At 35.1% G+C, this 15957-nt stretch overlaps 1 protein-coding gene across 6 annotated transcripts in view; it reads right to left on the bottom strand.

Annotated features, from left to right (window-relative positions):
* Positions 1-15957, bottom strand: part of SLC4A10 (solute carrier family 4 member 10) — a 301713-nt gene that overhangs the window by 146586 nt on the left and 139170 nt on the right. For all 6 annotated transcript variants that reach the window (XM_046019396.1, XM_046019394.1, XM_046019392.1 and 3 more), the window contains exon 3: positions 15532-15678. In XM_046019396.1, coding sequence (XP_045875352.1) covers positions 15532-15678 — 147 coding nt within the window. The remainder of the gene's footprint in view (positions 1-15531; positions 15679-15957) is intronic.

Here is a 15957-nt window from a genome sequence, read left to right as displayed (position 1 = left end):
TCTGATAAACTTTTTAAGATTAAAAGCATTGGTGATATGAGTCACCTAGCAGAGGAAAGCAAGCCAGCAGTCAATTAGATTTAAGGCACTTGTCACAACTTGAGAGCCACATCAAGGTATTTTCCTTTATGAGGAATACTCCAGGGAAAGTTCTGAAAGATCATTAAAGTCACCTCCATTCACTTCAGCAAGTATGTTCCATTCCAGTAACTATAACTTCATCTTCTTTCCAATTATCCCCAACTCTAAATATCCCCAAATTTATTTGTCCATTCTTTAATTCACTTTTTGAGAATTTTTAAAAAAAAAAAAAGGATGCCTGGGGATTTTGTCTTCATTAGTTCTTCTTTGGTTTATATTTTTTAAAAGATTATCTGATTGTTTACCTAGAAATCTTTACTAGGTAGCTGGACACAAAATACAAAATCGATTCTACCCTTATAATATAGTAAAAGTTATTTTACAACCTAGTAGCAAAAAAAAAATCCATTTATTTTAGAAGCAAAACTATAAGGCCATCTAGGAATAAATTTTTTAAACTATACAATACATTTGTGATGAAGATTATAAAACTTTCTTAAACAATATCAAAGTAGACCTAAATAAATGAATGAATGTATACTAATGGAAAGGCTCAATAGTGAAAAACTCATATATTCAATGTTATTCCAACTAAACATTTGGTATTCTCAAATATTTAAAACACAGAAGAGGGGTGCTTGGGTGACTCAGTTGGTTAAGCGTCGGTCTTTGGCTTAAGTCATGATGCCAGGGTCCTGGGATCAAACCCAGTGTCAGGCTCCCTGCTCAGCAGGGAGTCTGCTTGTCCCTCTCCTTCTGTGCTTCTCCCTGCTCTTGTGTTCTTTCTCCCTCTCCCTGTCAACTAAATAAATAGAATCGTTTTTAAATAGATAAATAAATAAATAAAACATGAAAGAATGAGTAAATCAGTAGCAAACATATAGTGATTATGGAATTCTATAATATTAAATATTTTGTGAAAATAAATCAATGAATCAGTTATTTAAAAGATTATGTTATCATAGTCACAAATGAGAGGATTTCAGAAGTCAAAAGTGAAAAACATACAATTAATATAAAATATACTATAGCATCACACTTTCTGTGTAAATGCATGTTTGCAGTGAGGCTCTAGACCCTCCCTAAGTCATTAGCCTTATCTTCTGCCACTCTTTCCCTTGTTATTCCATTCAGGGATCATTAGCTTTCTTACAGGTTCTTAAAAATACCATGTTCCTTTCCATGTCAGGGTCACTGTATGTACTGTTTCCTCTAGCTCTCCTGTATATCTTTCAGCATCTACTTCAATGTAATACACTTCAGCAAGCCTATCCAATCAGCCTTGCAAAATATACACACAAACACACATATAAGCACATTCATATGCAAACAATTAAGTTAGGCATCTGTTATCCCAATTCACAGCACTCTGTACTTCTCCTTGTTACAGTTAACTTGATTGTAATTTTAAATTTATTGCACAATAGTAAATCAAATATTTTAAATAGTCAAAAATTAGTCTCTTGGAAAAAGGTAGGAACAAGTTCCAAGACAGAAAGTTATGGATGCAAAAATACTTTTCAGATTACAAAGCATTATATAAATATTACTGATGATGATTGATGCTAATGCCAGTGGTACTGGTGATGGTTAAAATGAAAATATAGGCCTGCCAAAGTAGATTTAAAATTTGAAGTAGGGAGAATGAGAAAATAATAGTGCCATTGATTAAAATAGAGTTGTAACATGGATGGAACTTGAAAGCCTTATGCTAAGTGAAGTAAGTCAGACAGAGAAAAAGAAATACTATATGATCTCACTTATCCATGGAATCAAAACAAAGAAACAAATACACACACACACTAAAGAGCCCCCACCAAACTCATAGAAAAAGAGAGATTTGTGGTTACCAGGGGCAGTGGGTGGGGGGCTGTGAGAATGGGAAGGTGGTTGAAAGGTATAAATTTCCAGTTATAAGATGAGTAAGTACCAGGCAGGTAATGTGATGACCACAGCTGACACTGCTCTATGATATATAGGAAAGCTGTTAGCAGAGTACCTCTTATGAGGTCTTATCACAAGGAGAATTTTTTCCCTCTTTTCTTTTTATTGTATCTATATGAGATAATGGAGGATGGATGTTGACTAACCTTTTGTGGTCATCATTTCACAATATATGTAAATCAAACCATCATGCTGTACTCCTTAAACCTACACAGTGATGTATGTCAGGTATTTCTAAGAAAAAAGAAAAAGAAAAAAAAGAAAAAAAACTGGAGAAAGAAAAGGGTTGTCAGAATGAGAGCCACTATTACAGACTGAGAGCTCAAAAGACAACTTTTAGATATGCTAAATTTGAGGTGACTTTGGGACAAACGTATAAAGATAGTCACAGGGAAGCTGGAGATTTCACTCTGGAAAAGATGACAGGGTCAGTGATAGAGACATGAGTGGCATTTAGAGAAGTCATATGATTACAATGCATGAGGGCTCAAAAATGAAGAAGTAGGGAGAGAAAAAGACTCAACATTGGGGAAATAATCAGCTTTAAGATTTGGGAGAAGGAAGAGGAGTTAACAAAAGAATCAGAAAAGGAATAGACAGATATATAAAAGGATCGATACATTAAATATTTAATGAGTACCTTCATAGGCCAGGTACGATTCTAGGCAGTGAATTAGACTGATGTAAACAGGAAAAAAATCTCTGTCCTTATAGATTGTAGAGCTAATGGAGACAGCAGAATATCAGGAGCCATGTTTGGAAAGAATTTCAAAAGGACAAGAAGCTAATCAGATGCCATAGACTCAATGATAGAACTGAGTAAGAACTACAGGATTTGGCTAGTCTAATGTTCAATAGCACCGGAAGTCCAGAGAATATGTATTATTTTACAATCAGAAAGAAATAAATAAGCTGTTTCCATATGGAATATAGACAATATTTTCATAAATGGTTAGTTAAGAAAATCAACCTACCGGAAGAAAACCCCTAATAGAATTGTAATTGCAAATAAGCAAATTCCCTAGCAAAGTTTCATCTTTTCATTATTAACTTTGTTGCTTATATTGTTATAATTACATATTAATACCAGGTTCTTAAGTACATTTTTCCTAACAATGAATGAAAATATTCTCCTGTCAGCTCTGTTCCAAAGTTCTCTATTTTTTAGGCCCTTTCTGGAGAAGAGCCAACAATTATGTTGAGAAATAGATTTTTCATAACAAGTACAAAGACAGAAATGAACTGGGAAATTTGCATTTACATACGTGATCTTACTGTCATGAAGACAGGAAGCCTCTTGCACCATGACATTTAGCTGAAGGGGGCAGATTCACAATATGAAATGTTTATCATTATGCATTTCTGAATTACTGTATCCTTGTTTCTTCTTCTTTATCCTTGTTGTACTTTAGGTAAATCAATATTCAGATAATCTATCATATGAAATTGTTAAATAATGATTATTTTGATGGTTCTGTTTCAAATTCATGTCTTCAGTCTCTACAAATCAATTATCTTCCAACTTCATTTGAACTTTAAAATTTTGCTCCTATTTTTTGGAGCTATATAGTCTGTTCCTTTAGAGTCCTACATTTAACTCATTTACATAATTTAAATAATATATTTATTGTTACTAATGCTAATTAGCTCATTCTGTTATAAGGTAACAGATTAATTAAATATTTCAGCAGAAGCACCAAGAACTAATACATATTTCTCTCCAAAATGGACATAAGACTACATACAGAATTTACAAATCCTGTTCCTGAAAATCTAGTTATCTAACTCCTCACCCAAACGAAGGCTATCAAAGAGTCATAAGTGGAAAACTGTAGACACATTTTGGAGAGGATTTTTTCAGAGGAAGCTATAATGTGAGTCCCAAGTCTCCTTGCTCTCCTATAAAGGCAGGGAAGAGGGATGTCTGCCCCTCCCTCACGTCAAGCAAGTAGAGCTCCAAGAGCATCAGAAGGGCTTGATATGCCCTCCTGGAATGGACTTGGGTAGGATTTCTGCCTGAGAAACACAACGTCGGCCCCACTGCTAATCATTGAGATTGTTGCCTTAGATAACATACTCTTCTAGTATTTATCAAGGCAGTGAGAGTATGTGTATTTTCTGTAAATCATATATGGGCCACATGAGATAGAGACAGAGAACCAGAGGGAGAGAGAATGTGGAATGTGGGCTTCTCTTTGATTCTGTCCCAAAAGGCTGCCATGCAGCATAGACAAGACTTCATCAGAGAAAATATGTCACTATAGCTGAATGTTTAGGGGATGAGGAGGAATAAACAATAAGGCAGAAGAGAGTGCAGGAGAATGAGTAAATTCAAATTCTTATTAAGCCTAGAGAGAGTGATCTCAGCTTGCGACAGTACTAGTTAAATCAAAACTTTCGTTCCCCACCCCTTTTTCATTTCCTATGCTCCAGATCTGAAGGGATCAGAAATCAGAGTTAGGACAATGATGTAGCATCTGGAAAAAGGAGAAGTTCAAGGTGGGAGAAAAAAAAAAGGGAGCAACTACATCCTCTTTCCTCAGCTGCAGCAGGCCTGGGCGAGGGAATGGAGAAAAGCCTTACAGTTAAAGCCAAATTCAAACTTTCACTATTACATGAGTCTAAATATTTTAATTACTGATTAGAGAACTGTGAGTTACCTAAAAGTGACCAGAAAAGCTGGGGAGCCTTCGGGTGTTTTCATTCAGGAGCAGAATAACAATTAGACCCAATGAATAAATACAAAGAGATCATATAAAACAGAAATCGTTCTAATAGTTAGATTAAATCCCTCAAGGAGTGCTCATTCAATGTTACAGTTATAAGAACCTTACAAATGATCATAAATTCTTTTGTATTCATAAATGAATCATTAACCTTTAAACTCTATTTTATTGAAATAGTAGTTGACTATGGTGAGATTATAAAAAGAAAAAAGAAAAAAGAAATTTTTATTAATATCTTCTATGGGTCAGTTATTTTCATACACTATCTCTTCTATATCTTACAATAACCTAGTTGAAAGGACACTGGTATTAATCTTAAAATGCAGTGCAATTAATGAAAGAGCCTAAAAAATAATACATCCATGTTCATAGATAGAAGGACTCAATATTGTCAAGATATCAGTTCTTCCCAATGTGACTGGGATTCAATACAATCCAATTAAAATCCCAGAAAGTTATTTTATGAATATCAACAAACTTATTCTACAGTTTATATGGAAAGACAAATGATCCAGACTAGCCAACATAATATTGAAAAAGAAGAACAGTTAGAGGACTGATACTACCCGACTTCAATATTAACTGTAAAGTGACAGTACTCCAGACAGTGTGATGTTGGCAAAAGAATAGACAAATAGAGCAACAGAACAGAATAGAGAGCCCAGAAATAAGCCCCATAAATATAGTCAACTAATCTCTGACAAAGAAGCAAAGGCAATACAATGGAACAAAGATAGTCTTTTCAACAAATGGTGCTGGAACAGTTGGACATGCAAATGTAAAAAAAAATGAATCTAGATAGGGACGTTCTGTCCTTCATAAAAATTATCCGAAAATGGGTCATATTCCTAAATGCAAAACAAAAATCTGTAAAATTCCTAAAAGTTAACATAAGAAAAAACATGATATTCAGCAAGATGGTGACCTTTTATTTCTTTTTTCCTTTTTATTTTTTCAGTGTTCCAAGATTCATTGTTTATGCACTGCACCCAGTGCTCCATGCAATACATGCCCTCTTTAGTACCACTACCAGGTTCCACCTAACCCCCCACCCTCCTCCCTTCCAAAACCCTCAGTTTGTTTCTCAGAGTCCACAGTCTCTCATGGTTTATTTCCCCCTCCAATTTCCCCCAACTCACTTCTCCTCTCCAACTTCCAATGTCCTCCGTGTTATTCCTTATGTTCCACATATGATAATTGACTCTCTCTGCTTGACTTATTTCACTCAGCATAATCTCTTCCAGTCCCACCCATGTTGATACAAAGTTGGGTATTCGTCCTTTCTGATGGAGGCATAATACTCCATTGTATATATGGACTATATCTTCTTTATCCATTTGTTCATGGAAGAGGATCTTGGTTCTTTCCACAGTTTGGCGACTGTGGCCATTGCTGCTATGAACATTGGGGTACAGATGGCCCTTCTTTTCACTACATCAGTATCTTTGGGGTAAATACCCAGTAGTGCAATTGCAGGGTGATAGAGAAGCTCTATTTTTAATTTCTTAAGGAATCCCCACACTGTTTTCCAAAGTGGCTGCACAAAGTGATGTCTTTTTAAATACAACATCAAATGAATGGATAAAGAAGATGTGGTATATATACACAATGGAATACTATGCAGCCATCAAAAGAAATGAAATCTTGCCATTTGCAATGACGTGGATGGAACTAGAGGGTATCATGCTTAGTGAAATAAGTCAATCAGAGAAAGACAACGATCATATGATCTCCCTGATATGAGGAAGTGGAGATGCAACATGGGGGGCTAGGGGGATAGGAGAAGAAGAAATGAAACAAGATGGGATTGGGAGGGAGACAAACCATAAGTGACTCTTAATCTCACAAAACAGACTGAGGGTTACTGGGGGGAAGGGGCGTTGGGAGAGGGGGAGTGGGGTTATGGACATTGGGGAGAGTATGTGCTATGGAGAGTGCTGTGAAGTGTGTAAACCTGGCGATTCACAGACTGTACCCCTGGGGATAAAAATACATTATATGTTTATAAAAAAATAAGAAATAAATTAAAAATTTTAAAAAATAAAAAATAAATAAATAAATACAACATCAAAGACACTATCCATGTAATAAAGGTTGATAAGCTGGAATTCATTAAAATTAAAAATTTCTTAGGCAATAATTTAAAAATTAAATTAAAAATTTCTGCTGTGTAAAAAATAATGTCTAGAGAATAAAAAGATAAGTTATAGATTAGGAAAAAATATTTGCAGAAGACATAACTGATAAAGGGCTATGATCCAAAATATACAAAGAACATTTAAAATCCAACAATCAGAAAAAAAAACCAGCTCATTTTTAAAAATGGGCCAAAGACAGAAGACACAAACACACACTTCTCTGAAGAAGACTTTCAGATGGTGAACAGACACATGAAAAGATATGCAACATCACTCATCATCACAAGAATGCCAATCAAAACTATAATGAGATATCCCCTCACACCTATCGAAATGGCTAATAAAAAATACAAGAAACAACAGGTGTTGGCGAGGATGTGGAGAAAAAGGAAACTTCTTGCACCATTAATGGGAAAGCAAACTGCTATAGCCACTGTGGAAAACAGTATGGAGTTTCCTCAAAAAGTTAAAAATAGAACTACTTATGATCCAGAAATTGCACTACTGGGTATTTACTCAAAAAATACAAAAACAATAATTCAAATGGATACATGCACCCTTATGTTTATAGCAGCATTATTTACAATACCAAATTATGGAAGCATCTCAAGTATCCAATGATAGATAGAGGGATGAGGAAGGGATATATATATTTCACTCATATGTGGAATTCAAGAAACAAAACAAATGAGCAAAGGGGGGAAAAAAAAGAGAGAGAGCCAAACCAAGAAACACTCTTAACTATAGAGAACAAACTGGTGGTTACTACAGGGGTGGTGGGTGGGGGGTGAGAAATAGATGATGGGGATTAAGGAGCACACTTGTCATAATGAGCATCAGGTATTGTATAGAATTGTTGAATCGATATATCATAGTACACCTGAAACTAACATAACACTAAATATTTACTGTGCTGTAAAATAAAATAAAAACTTAATAAAGAATATAATAAATGAATTAATGAATAAACAAATAAATATGAGCCAAAGACCTTAATAGACATGTCACTAAATAAGACAAACAGATGGCAAATAAGCATATGAAGAAACTGTCCACATCGTATGTCATCAGGGAAGTGCAAATTAAAACAAGATACCATTATGCATCTATTAAAATGGCCAAAACACCAACCACATCAAATGCTGGCAATGATCGTATGTGGAGCAATAGGAACTCTCATACATTGTTAGTGGGACTGCAAAATGGCACGAGCTCTTAGAAGTGGGTTCTTACAAAACTAAATAATTTTTAACATATTATAATCATATAATCACACTCCTTAGTATTTATTCAAAGAAATTAGAAATTTATGACCAAAACCTGTACACAAATGTTTTTAGCAGCTTTACTCATAAGTGCCCAAACTGGGAAGAAATCAACAAGTTACTCAGTAGGTGAATGGGTATATAAACTGTAGTATATCCAGACAATGAAATATGATTCAGTGCAAAAAAAAAAAAATAATAATCTATCAAGATAGGAAAAGACATGAAGGAACCTCAAATGCATATTATTGAGTGAAATAAGTCAATCTGGAAAGACTACCTTAGTGTATAATTCCAACTACATGACATTCTGGAAAAAGCAAAACTGTGGAAAGAGTAAAATGTTCAGTGTTTGGCAAGGGATATGAGGGGGAATGAATAGGCTGAGCACAGAGGATTTTTAGGGCAATTGAAAATATCCTGTATGATATTGTAATGATGATATATGCCATTACACATTTGTCCAAACCTACAGAATTTGTAACGCCAAGAATGAGCCCTAAAGTAAACTAATGGACTCTGGGTGATCATGATGCATTCACACTGGCCTATCCTTGGTAAAAAATAGACCATTCTGCTGGACGATGCTGATACTGGGGGAGGCTCTGCTTATGTGGAGGCAGGAGGTACATGAGAAATCGCTATTCCTTCCTCTCAATTTTGTTCTAAACCTAAAATGGTTCTAAAAGATAAAGTCTTAAAAAACAGGGTGCCTCATTTTTAGATGTTATTGCTCACACTAATATGCAGCCTATATCTTATATATGATTATATATATTCAAAAGAAAGAGAAAAATAAATTATATTTATATAGCATATTTGTTTCAAGCATTATTTCTCTTTTAGAATGTTAGTCATGTGAAGTTTGGTTTCATTACAAAATATTTTAGGAAGTTTATTGAACTAAATTTTACAGCAGGAATTGAGTCCATAGCCAAGTCCTATGCTTCACTACCTCTTCAAAATAAGATGCCAATTTCCTGAATGGAACATGAATATTTATTTGAAATGAGACTGATGAATTCCTATAAATATCATATGTGCTTAAGAAAATCAATAGCACAACATATACATTTCCAATCCAGTTTATCTTAAATAAGAACCTGGTACACTCTTTTTCCTGAAAGTATACAATCTGGGTGATACTCATCTACTACCTACAAAACCAGATCTTATCAGAATCAAAGGAAAGACTTCTAATTAACCTGTTATTTTTGTGGTGGTTCTTTTGGACCAAAAAAAAAAAATCAGTACTTTGAATAGCCATTAAAAAATAGCATAAATGGCAATTTCAGAGTTACACTAAGAAATCAATTAAATCTTTCCATTAAACCTACCTAGAGTGAGGAGATATAATTCGTGTTGCATGACATCTGTTCTAACTACTCACTTATCAGCAACCACATCCCAGAGCAGCTATGCCTCAACACTGGTTGGTACTATGTTCCTCTTGCTTTTGAAACATTTTGTCTCATCACTGTTTTCAATGACTTTTTTCAGTTTACTCTGCATCAGTAGCCTGGGGTTTTATTAATCTCATGCATCCAGCCCCAAAAACTCAATTGCTGTGGTCACGAACCATACATTTGAGACTTATTAGTATTTCCCTTCATAAAGCACGAGGATCACTCACTACACTCCTTTAAAATACTAGTCATAAAAAAAATAGGGGCAGTTATGAATAAAGAGAATTTGAAAGTCTGAGATAGGGCACCAGGTATTTAAAAGAATTCTCTAAGACACACTGGGTAACAGTAATAGTATAAGAAATGATTTATTAAAGTAAGATAATCTATTCAAGGACAAGAGATATTCTGGGGTGGTTCAAATAACTTATGACTTCCGGTATCTGGCTTTTCATTTTTTAAGATTATTTATTTGATAGACAGAGATCACAAGTAGGCAGAGAGGCAGGCAGAGAGAGGAAGGGATGCAGGATCCCTGACTGAGCAGAGAGCCAGATGCGGGGCTCGATCCCAGGATCCTGGTTTCATGACCCCAGCTGAAGGCAGAGGCTTTAACCCACTGAGCCACCCAGGCATTCCCTGGCTTTTCATTTTTTAAAGTAGAGATGATTTTATAGGTATTACGTTACACTCTCAAAAGTCTTTTCATGATTATCCTACCAATATACTTTTAGCATCTTAAAGAGGTTAAAATTTGGGGGTGCCTGGGTGGCTCAGTGGGTTAAAGCCTCTGCCTTCAGCTCAGGTCATGATTCCACTCTCTGCTCAGCAGGGAGCCTGCCTCCTTTTCTCTCTCTGCCTGCCTCTCTGCCTACTTGTGATCTCTGTCTGTCAAATAAATAAATAAAATCTTTAAAAAAAGTTATAATTTTAATACAAAAAATGTTCAAATGTGTTACTTAATGATGATTTTTTTCATGTTTATGCACCTTAAAATTGCATGACATAAATCATGAATTACAGTATTACCAAGATCAGAAAGAAGCTTCTAGGTATAAATAAAATATATGTTGATAGATATTGGATTTATTTTTAAGAAGGTAACTGAGAACATAGAGCATTATAATACAAACTCTAGCCAAGAATATGGTGGATCAAAATATGGATCTGTTTCTGTATTTATTAAGATATATAATGGATATAAATAACAGCATGAATAAAATTACATGAAGGAATAAATTTCTCAGGCTCTTAGTAGTCTCTTCTGGAATATTCAAGAGACATAATTAAAATGGTGAAAAGATAAGCCACAAATGTGAGAAGATATATGAAACATGTAAAAGCAACAAAGGACGTATAGTCCTAATATATAAAGAAACTCTACAAATCAGTAAGGGAAAAAAAATCCAGTAAAAAGTTTTTCAATTTCAATTCAAAATTTATTAATTTAATTTTTAAAAATTTAAGGCTATTCAAATGGCCAAAGAGTATACACAAAGTTGTTTGATCATATTCGTATTCAAGAAATGTAAATTAAAACAACATGGCATTATATACCTTACAATAATGGCCAATGTTAAGAGAATGCCAAATGCTGACAAGAGTGTAAAATGACATAAGCCCTCATACTTTTCTGGTGGAGGTATAAATATGTACTCCACTTTGGAAAATTATTTGGCATTATCTACTCAAATTGAAAATATGCATACCCTACCACTCAACAATAAGTTCAAGGTGTGAGAATTACATGCATGCCCCAAGAGACATAAAAATGTTCACAGCAACATCAATCATAGTGGCTTCAAAATGCAAATGATCCAAATGTCCTTCAGTAGTAGAATGCACAGCACATACAAACAAATGAATATTATACAAAAATGAAAATGAATAAACTAAAGCTATAACTGAAAACATTGGTGAATCCCACAAAAAAGAGTACTGAACAATAGAGAAAGACACAAACACTCCTATGAGTTCATTTATATAAAATTCAATAACTAGCAAAACACCCAGTGTAACAAGACAAGCTAGAGATCCTTTTGGGGAGCAGGGGTAGATATTGACTAGAAAGGAGCACTAAGAGGGATTTGTAGAATGTAACTACCAAGACGGTAGTTATACACATGCTGATGATCATTCATTGAGTTGTACATTTGGGGAGGAAGGATGGTTCATGACATCCAGTAATAGTAGCCGATGCATCAGAGGGAGAATCTGGGCCACCTGACTTATATCCAATTTTCACCAAATAAAGAGGCAGAAGCTTCTCAGGTTCAATGGTTCTTGAGCCTAGCTGGATACTAAATCACCTGGGATACTTTTTAAAATAAGATACCAGCGTCCAAGGAAATAACCAATATTAATGAAAGTCTTTGAGGATGGGGTCCAACATAAATATTTTTTAAAGATTTTATGTATTTATGTATTTATTTATTTGAGAGAGAGAGAGTGGGAGGGAGGGGGAAAGGAGAGGGAGAGAATTTCAAGCAGAGTCTACCCTGAGCACAGTGCCCAACGTGGGGCTCCAACTGTGACCCCGAGATCATGACCCAAGCTGAAACCAAGAGCCATACATTTAACTGACCAAGCCATGCATGCGCCCCTAAGGATCAATATTTTTTAAAGTTCCTCAGATGATTTTAATGTATAATAGGGCTTGACAGGGATGTTCTAGAGCTTCATTTGTGAAATTTTAGTGTATATATAAGTTACCTAAGTATATTATTAATGTACAGAGTCTGATTCGAAAGGTCTGGGCTAGGGCCTGAGATTATGCATTTCTAACAAGCTCCAATGGGATTGCTAATAATGCTGGCTCATGGACTGCACTATTTTTTTTAATTATTTAAATTGTTTTAGGTAGGTTCCATGCCTAATGTGGAGCCAAGTGTGGGCTCAGGACCCTGGGCTGAGATCGAGTCAAATGTTTGACTGAGCCACCCAGGTGTCCCAGACCACACTTTATATAGCAAATTTTCTAGAACAATGGGTCTCAAGGTTGGCTGCACGTTAGAATTATCTGGTGGTACTTAAAAAAACAAACAAACAAACAAACTTACAGGTTTAGGCCCCACCCTCAGAGGGTCTGACTAGTATGGGGTTTGGCCATCACCATGTTTTTAAAATTCACAAGTATAGTCAATGTTGAGAACCACTGTTCTGAAAAATTGACACACTGCATCCAGCTATGAGGGAAAAAAAGAAGAAACAGAGGGAACAAGTTTATTTATGTTTGTTTACTAAGCATTTGTAAGGTGATGTGAACATACTTTTTCAAGTACTAGAAAATAATGAAAATTCAAAATAACCATTAAAGTTTAGTCCAAAATATGTAATACATTCTCAGAATCTAAGAAGAAGTCTGGACTAACTGTAAGTAGATGAAAGACTGAATGAGAAAATCTACATAACTGTCTCTTTATTACATTCCCAGACTCCACCTCATGAAAAAAAAAACAAACACCCTGAAAATGTCAAGTGTCAAGGACACTTTTACACCTCCACTCTCGGTCTACTGACTCAGACAACCATCCTTTTATCACGCAGGTGAAGATAGCCAACAGAATTTGCTTTACGAAGTCCCAACAATAGTTATTCTACCTCTGGCTGAAGTACATGGTATCTGGGGAAGTTTAAAGTTCTAACTATACACAGTGATTGAAACAAGGAGCATACTGATGGCAGTGCGTCTCTAAGAAAAATAATGGGGAAACTGTACAAATACTACAAATCAATGGAGAATCAAAAATAATCTCAATGGCCCAAAGGAAGATCATATCTCTGAAAATTATCTGCTTCAGGAATGAAAGAAAATGCCCAGAAATACCTGGGAATCATCAATAGACTATAAAAATAGACTCTGTCAAGAACAAGAAAAACTAATTAGGAAAGGACAGGAAGAAATAAAAGAAAGGGGCACCTGGATTGTTCAGTCAGTTAAGCGTCTGCCTTTTTGGCTCAGGTAATGATCCCAGGGTCCTGGACTGAGTCCTGCATGGCGCTCTCTGCTCAGCGGGGAGTCTGCTTCTCCCTCTGCCCCTACCCCCACTCATTCTCTCAATCTCTCTCTCTCTCTCTCATGCTCTCACTCTCAAGTAAATAAAATCTTTAAAAGAAAGAATATAAAGAAAATAGTATGAGATAAGCAAGAACTTTAATAAAACTAAAATGCAACCACAAAATCAAAATCAATAATAGAAATAGTAAAATGCAGAACTGATATTGCAGAGAATCAAGTGGATAATATGAGAAACTAACTTTAAACCACAAAGGAAAAAGACAAAGAACAGATATCACTAATCCAACATGCAGATAATTAATGTTTACAAAGAAGATAACAAAGTGGAACAGAATCAGATAAAACAGGAAAATGTAATGTAAGTGGAAAAATATCAGTGTATGCATATTGGAAAGGATTTTAATACACCCATTACTAGGCCTGTCTTAGCAATTTTCTTAATTAAAGGAATCCAGAAAAATGTCTATAAGCATTCAGGCTGAAAAGATATCATCTTGAAAAATGAAAAAAATTAAAAAACAGAGACTACAGATTTCTCTGCAATGCTTACTGAAAACATATTGAATAAAGAAATATATATGGAATATTAAAAGTAAAATAATTACCCCAAACTTGATATGCCGCTAACTTCATATTTGAGTACAGGGGAATGATTAAAGGGGTACCAAGGGTTTGAGAGAGATCAGAGACTGTTTAAAATGACAGAGACTCAACCCTGTTTAAGAAATGGTAAGAATGATCCAGTTGAGAGGAAGAGGTCAACTAGATTATAAATTGTGTACATCTCCGGATGGTAGGGAACAGGAAATAAAACATAATTGAAAAGAAAATTCCCTTACTGCATCAAGAGAAAGTTGCAGATATATACAGATAGATATGCTTAATAGAGAGAAGCTGAATGAGTTAGTTCTGATGACGTATTGACGCTCCAAAGTAGAAAGCATCTGCTAAATAATAGTGAAGAAAGGGATGGTGGAGAATGATGAAAATTTTGAACAGTTAATTTAAAAATCAAAGAAATAGAATAGAACTGAATAGGCGCTGTTAAAGGTCAATTATATCATGAATTTAAGCAGTTACATTCTGCCCTCTTGAATGATTTCATCCAGCACAGTGTGCTCATTGGGGCTGCATAGAGAAAGCAGGAACACAGAGGGACCCCAACAAGTATGATTAAGTGGGAGTGAAGGTATGAATAAAATTAAAACAGGGAACTGTGATATTTAGAATATTAGCAAAAGCATTACTAAAATTATAGGCTATAGTAGATAAGAAAATAATGGAAAAAAGAGGTCAAGCATTTGCACAGGCAGGCAAGCAGGAGAGATGTATGGTCAGAAAGCAAAGCGAATGCAGTGATGACCTCAGTGGCAGGATGAGTACTTGAGCTAGGTGTAGTGGAAGGAAAGGGTCAGAGGAGATGGGAATGTCAAGAAACTGAAAGCCAGGTTCTTGGTTATGCCATGTACACAGGCTCTCATAGCACTCAGAGATTGCTAACAACTACTGTATCACTATATTTTGATATTCTGTATCTGAGGAAGAAGAATCACAATAGTAGAATGTCCATGTCCTTAGAGGGAAATTTGGCCAGCATCAGCAATAGTATGTGGGAACTTAATAAAGATATTTTCCCATCCCGGGGGATTTAACTGTTTAGAGCAATGACTATTATTTGTATATATTATCAAGAGTTTATACATCTAAGTTTTACAACTTATATGTATTTCCTCAATCACAAATCTAAACTAACTCCCACCTTCACGAAGCACAACTTGAGAAAAATAAAGATCAAGGTTTTTCTCTCTCACTTCTCATCAGACCAACCAACGTCTTTTGTAAAGTATAAACAATTCTATGAGTATGAGGTATGATTTCTAATTATGGATTTAAGCAAGTATAAGATTATTACCATTGCAAATTTAATGAAAAAACAAGAAGACAGATTCTTACCAAAGGCAGGTGACTCCCTCCCATCCTCTAATCCTGAATCTCTTTCTCTGTCTCTCTTTCTGTGTTTATGACCACGATGCCTGTGACGTCGATGGCTTTTTCTTCCTCCCAGGGGCACGTGAACTCCAATAAATAGTGTCCGATGACCTTCATCAGAAGCAAATGCATAATTAAACTCTAAATTATTCCAAAGCACAGAAGATGATGATTTACATGTCCATGGGACTCAATTCAATTCAATCCAGCAAACCATTTTTGAGTGTTTATGGTATGCAAAGCTTGAGACTTGTCATGTATTTTGGCACTTAGACCTATTGTAATATACCACAGATCTATCACAAACATTTACATACTAATTGGTTATATATCTTATAATCACCATTAGTTTATTAATTGTCTTAATCTCTCTGTGTCTATTCCTCATAA

This window comes from Meles meles, chromosome 9 (genome assembly GCF_922984935.1).
Source record: "Meles meles chromosome 9, mMelMel3.1 paternal haplotype, whole genome shotgun sequence".
NCBI classification, from domain to species: domain Eukaryota; kingdom Metazoa; phylum Chordata; class Mammalia; order Carnivora; family Mustelidae; genus Meles; species Meles meles.
This window is presented reverse-complemented; position numbering and strand designations above follow the sequence as displayed.